At 36.7% G+C, this 6,254-nt stretch overlaps 1 protein-coding gene across 1 annotated transcript; it reads left to right on the forward strand.

Annotated features, from left to right (window-relative positions):
- The first annotated feature begins 557 nt into the window (after positions 1–557).
- On the forward strand, positions 558–5,995 carry LOC114396597 (probable methyltransferase PMT15). The gene is made up of 6 exons (XM_028358661.1): positions 558–1,527; positions 2,874–3,084; positions 3,193–3,490; positions 4,219–4,611; positions 5,159–5,236; positions 5,523–5,995. Exons 1-6 carry the CDS (start codon positions 865–867, stop codon positions 5,746–5,748), a joined length of 1,869 nt encoding a protein of 622 aa, XP_028214462.1. The 5' UTR covers positions 558–864; the 3' UTR covers positions 5,749–5,995.
- The last annotated feature ends 259 nt before the right edge of the window (positions 5,996–6,254 follow it).

Genomic DNA, 6,254 nt, shown 5'->3' on the forward strand with positions numbered 1-6,254 from the left:
AAATTTGGTAATAAAAAATTATCATTTTTTTGTTTAAAAAACCTTTTTAGGTAAGAAAAAGAATCAATGTCTCAAGTCTTACTAACTCTACCACCGAGAAAAAGTTATGTAAAACTGTTTTAGCTTAATTAAATATTTCAGATTTAAATTTAATTCAAATTCTTGATATGCTGGTGTATTTAACATCCATGATTTAGATTAAAAATGAAATATTGATATTTGTTGATTAATGAAAATAAAAAAATCAAAATAAAACTTTTAAAAACATAAAAATTTAAAATAAAATATTCAACAACATTAATAATCAAAATAAAACTTTTTAAATTGAATACATCAAAATAAATTTTTTGAAAACATACAAAATAAAAATAAAATTTTTAAAATCTAAGTAACACTAAAACATAATAAACATAGTAAATCAAAAATATTTTTTTTTTTTTAAAAAAAAAAACTCTTACAAACTCTTAACACAAAGTGCTTCTTCACATTAATAGTACTACAATGTACAAAACCCTCAAGCAATCAATCATCGTCTATTCAATTCCGACACACAGATTCGCTCACTCCCGTCGAAACAAGAAACAAGAACCCGATACTCTCTCTCTCTCTCTCTCTCTCTATTTTTCCTTCTTCAACGCTTCTCAACTATTCATTCACCACCCCACACCAACACTATCACCTCATGATCACACGTACTCTTATAAATAATAACGCGTCTTCGTTCGTTCCATCTCACGCTCCCCATGAAGACTCGTCACAACAAGTCAACAACACCACCTAATATAAATAACAAAGCCAAAAGCCACCCTTGATATCATCATAACTCCACACACTCTTCAGTTTCTTTCTGATCATCACAACACAATGGCCAATTGGGCTACCCTAATTCAAAACTGTGTTTCCAAGAAACCAAACCACCAACTCACAAGACTCTACCTTCTCTCCTTCACAACTTTTCTCTGCACCATCTTCTACCTCCTCGGCCTCTGGCACCACGCGCCGCCCTCCCTCCCCGCCGCCGCAATCACCACCATCACCACCACCCACCCCAATTGCCTAAATTCAAACCCCACACTCAACTTCTCCGCCACCCACTTCCCCCCCGACCCCGACGCGTCGCGTGACTTCCACGCGCCGCCCTGCGCCGCCTCCCTCTCGGAGTACACCCCCTGCGAGGACGTGCAACGCTCCCTGAAGTTCCCGCGCGAGAACCTCATCTACCGGGAGCGGCACTGCCCGACGGAGGAGGAATTGCTCCGGTGCAGGGTTCCGGCACCTTTCGGGTACCGCGTGCCGCTGCGATGGCCGGAGAGCCGCGACGCTGCGTGGTTCGCGAACGTGCCTCACAAGGAGCTGACCGTGGAGAAGAAGAACCAGAATTGGGTCCGGTTCGAAGGGAACCGGTTCAGGTTCCCCGGCGGTGGGACCATGTTTCCACGTGGCGCCGACGCGTACATCGACGACATCGGAAAACTCATTGACCTTAAAGATGGGTCCATCAGAACCGCCCTAGACACTGGCTGTGGGGTACGTAAATACGAAAAGAGCTTATTTTTCTTCATTCGGTTCGGTTTTCTTGAACCGGTTTCAATTTCGCTTTTTAGAATTTTAATTCATTGATTCTTTTTTCAACCTGTTTTCTTGTTATAATTTACGATAAAACGTGTTTTAGGTTACTCAATTTTCAACGAAAATTGGTTTTACTCCAAATATTGATCTTAAAAATAATGATTTGGTTCGTTGTGATTTTTTCATGATTGGTGAGTTCTTTTTCTTTTTCTGAAAATTAAGATTTTAAGAATTCATTGATTCAACCAGTTTTCTTGTTACATATTAGGATGAAACGCGTTTACGTTACTCAATTTTCAATTAAAAACGGTTTTACTCCCAATTTCTTAAAAATAAGGATTTTGATCATTGCAATTGTTCATAATTATTAATGAATTTCGTATCTCTTTGTGAAAATAAAGATGTTAAGATGAGACGGGATATTTTCCACCTTAAAAAAACGTTTTTAATATTTTCTATTTTTTCTTTCTTTCGAATGTGCCGATCATGACCTCTAAGTTCATGCCACGTTTCTAGTGTGTGATTGGGATTGAGTATGCTATCTTATCCTCTACGTATGGCGAAATTTTCTTTGGATTTATATAATTTCAGAGGAACCGGCGTAATTAGATGAGTATGGAGATATTTTGAAATAAAGTAATAGATAAGGTCTTAAGGGATGTTAGTGAAACGAAAATTAATTGAACTATGAATTTGTCCACATGTGGAAGGAGAAAAGGGGAAATGGGAATCACATAAAACTAGTTTGCAAAACAATCTACTTAATTCTTCAAACCGAAGCAAAGTGCCGTCTTAACCAAAGAAAAAGCAAGTACTTTGTACTATATATGGTGAATTATAATTTATTTTTTTTCTTTCTTGTCTTATTCACTTGGTGCTAATCATAATAATGATAATATTCTTGGAATTTATGTTGTTCGATGAAGGATTAGTGGATATCACAATGCGAGATAATGGAGTTAGATGTTGATTACTAACCAACCGTCTCAATGATGTTTTCTTCACCTGGTTTACAAGTTAAATTATCAGATTTCATTATTAGAAGAAGACATAATTGGACCCTTAAGGCTTATTTCTTATGTGATGTTAAACATGTTCCATTTGTTTCGTGCTGTGGCATTATGTGTTAATCACATTCATTAACATTATTTTTTTTTTGTAACAAGGAATGTGTATTGAAAATTTGAAACACTCACAAACCAACCACTAGTGACTTATTTAATTACGTACCAGAAGTTCATTTTTTGTGTATGACTAATTATATATATTCACTTGGCCTAACGTTACAATTTACTACTATTCAGGTTGCAAGTTGGGGTGCCTATCTTCTGTCACGTGACATATTAGCAGTGTCATTTGCACCAAGAGATACACATGAAGCTCAAGTTCAATTTGCTCTTGAACGAGGAGTTCCTGCATTGATTGGAGTTCTTGCCTCAATTAGGCTTCCTTACCCATCAAGATCCTTTGACATGGCCCATTGCTCACGTTGCCTCATTCCCTGGGGTCAGAATGGTACGTCCATGTTTGAATATATAATTTTATGTGCACATTTTTTGGAAACCATTTTGTGTGAATGTGTATGACTAATTTTGTTTCTGGTTTTGAAATGGTGATTGGCAGAGGGGATTTATTTGAATGAAGTTGATCGAGTTCTACGTCCAGGTGGGTATTGGATTCTATCAGGGCCACCCATAAACTGGGAGAATCACTGGAATGGTTGGAAGAGGACTCGTGAGAGTCTCAAAGAGGAACAGGATGGAATTGAGAAAGTGGCAAAAAGCTTATGCTGGAAAAAGTTGGTGCAAAAGGGTGACCTTGCAATATGGCAGAAGCCCACCAATCATATTCACTGCAAAATCACGCGAAAGGTCTACAAGAATAGACCCTTCTGTGAGGCAAAGGATCCCGATACAGCATGGTAATTTTACATTTTTTATTTATTTTACAATGAGTTTAATTTTTATCTTCTGTCAAGTAACATTTTTTACATCCGTAACCAGGAATCATTGTTATTATAATTTTAAAAATAGTTATAGATGATTATTATAGAAGTTAATAAATTTATCATGCATAACATAGCTTATAATTGAATGATTGTGTAAAATTTTTAATATTATTATATGGACTATTTTCTCTTTAACGTGACGTTAATGTCATGATAACTATATAGGCAGTATGAAAGTATTACATTGACATGTTAGGAAGATAATTATCAGATAATGTCACTTTATGTTGGCAGTTTTGGGGAAAAATTGACTTGCAATCACTATCAGTGTTAGTTCCGTGTGCTATTGATTTTGCTTTTGAGCCTAGCTTTTGCAGTTTCTCTTTTCAATGGATAAAAAGCATATTATGCTTGCTGCCAATGAGAGTTTAGTAGTGATACCAAAACCACTTGGATGATAAAGTCGTTAAAGTGACAATTCAGTAGTCAGTGAAACCATAATCCAGCCACCTAAGCTTGTGTTGCTTTTTTCATGTTGTTTCTCAGTTCTCACTCCATTTCTTTAGGTTCCTGAGTCTTAGTGATCAGCTCAAAAGTGAAGATTCTATCTGGGGCCCTCCATTGAAAATTTTGTTTGCTTATTTTATGCACCTTTTTCTAATTTGATTTGTTTTCTTAAACATTCTTTTTCATTGTGTCAGGTACACTAAAATGGATATCTGCTTGACACCACTGCCAGAGGTGAATGACATCAGAGAAGTTAGTGGCGGCGAATTGCCAAAGTGGCCCCAGAGACTAAAATCAGTTCCACCAAGGATTAGTAGTGGAAGTTTGAAGGGAATTACAGGTAAGATGTTTAAAGAAAACAATGAGTTATGGAAGAAGAGAGTAGCATACTACAAGACCCTGGACTATCAGCTAGCAGAGCGTGGGAGATACCGTAATCTGCTTGATATGAATGCTTACTTGGGAGGCTTTGCAGCTGCACTGATTGATGATCCTGTGTGGGTGATGAACACTGTTCCTGTTGAGGCTGAGGTCAACACACTTGGTGCCATATATGAACGTGGATTGATTGGAACCTATATGAATTGGTATGCCATTTCTTCCATTTTCTAAATAGAAATTGGATGTGAGGGACTTTGGACTCATTCTATGGAAAATTAGCTTTCTGATTGCCTAATTAGATTATTAGCATCATATCTGATGTTGGCAGTTTTGAATTTCTGGATTATGGATAAGTACATACGTGACTTTATTTAATCTTAATTTAATACATTGTGATCTTAACTAGCTAAAATTCAAGGGTGGAGACACTTTTACTTGTGCACTTTTTATGAAAGCTCATTTTAGAGGACCTTTTTTCTTGAATTATGGTCAAGGAGTGCCACCTAAGTAACTTTATGAAAAAGAGTTTAATTGCTGATTATCTCTCTGCTTATATGCTAAACTCAACTCAAATGCTACCAACTTTTGTCCTTTAGTATAGACAGAACACTGTTCTAGAAATGTGAGTTGAAAATCAAATCTTTGTCAATACACTTTTCAATCTAGTAATTATCAAGGATTTAAAAATCAAATCAATACACTTTTCAGCACATGGTAGTTGAATTTGTTACTAACTACTTCTTGTGTCCTCAGGTGTGAAGCCATGTCCACTTACCCTCGAACTTATGACTTCATACATGGTGACTCAGTTTTTAGCCTCTACCAGAACAGGTAGTTGTCAATTTGGTTAGCTAAAAAATATTACAGGGACGGCATCTCCTGGTTTTAATGTCAATTTTGAGAATTGACTAATAACTATTTCAACAGTTATTCGATAATTTCAAAGTTGAGTAATTAATTGCTATTTCGATAGTGATTCAATGATTTGAAAACTGACAAATAACTACTATATATTTCAATAGTGGTTCAATACTTATAAAATTGACCAATTACTATTTCAAACAATGAATTATTCAATTAAATAACTTTCTAAGCTTATGAAATTAATGTGTCACAGGTGTAAAATGGAGGACATTCTTCTTGAGATGGATCGAATTTTGAGGCCAGAAGGAAGTGTAATCTTGCGAGATGATGTGGATGTGTTGTTGAAGGTGAAGAGTTTCACAGATGCAATGCAATGGGAATCTAGAATTGCAGACCATGAAAAGGGGCCCCACCAGAGAGAAAAGATTTTGTTTGCAGTTAAGCAGTATTGGACTGCACCATCTCCTGATCAAAAATAAACACAGAAACCTCTAAACTGATCTGTTTTTTTATTGGCTCGAGAATTTGTGTAATTTTTTTATTTCTAAAAATGTCCGGAATTTTTTTTCTCCACAATTCTATTTTTTTCCAACCCCTGCTTATGTGGGTGGTGCAAAGTGAAAATTTCTTTAGCAATTATGGCTCCTCAAGGTTCTTATTTTTTCGGTGACTTATCTATCTTGTAACAATCCTCCAAATCTATCAATCAAATGAGATTGAGTCAAATTTCCCAGACTAGGTTTTTTTTAGAAATTATTTCCCAGACTAGGGCTCTTTGTAAACAAATTCCACAGGAGTGCTGTTTTTTACGTAGCAGCAGTGGAATTTTTTATGCAAATCGCTAGCATGAACAGCGCCACACTCAGGCACGCGACACGTGGCTGTGTCGCCTCTGCCACAGGCGACAGCAGTGATGTCGCCACCTGCAATGGCGCTTTGGCCATGCAGGCTGGAGTCGCTGGTCAAACCAGCGCTTCCCTACGCG

This window comes from Glycine soja, chromosome 18 (assembly GCF_004193775.1).
Source record: "Glycine soja cultivar W05 chromosome 18, ASM419377v2, whole genome shotgun sequence".
Taxonomy (NCBI): Eukaryota; Viridiplantae; Streptophyta; class Magnoliopsida; order Fabales; family Fabaceae; genus Glycine; species Glycine soja.

Bases quoted from the DNA above. Each gene is read 5' to 3' on its own strand.
- LOC114396597 (XM_028358661.1), top strand. From the start codon at position 865: ATGGCCAATTGGGCTACCCTAATTCAAAACTGTGTTTCCAAGAAACCA. The intron at 3,085-3,192 runs GTACGTCCATGT...GGTGATTGGCAG, and splicing joins CATTCCCTGGGGTCAGAATG to AGGGGATTTATTTGAATGAA. The intron at 4,612-5,158 runs GTATGCCATTTC...TTGTGTCCTCAG, and splicing joins ATTGGAACCTATATGAATTG to GTGTGAAGCCATGTCCACTT.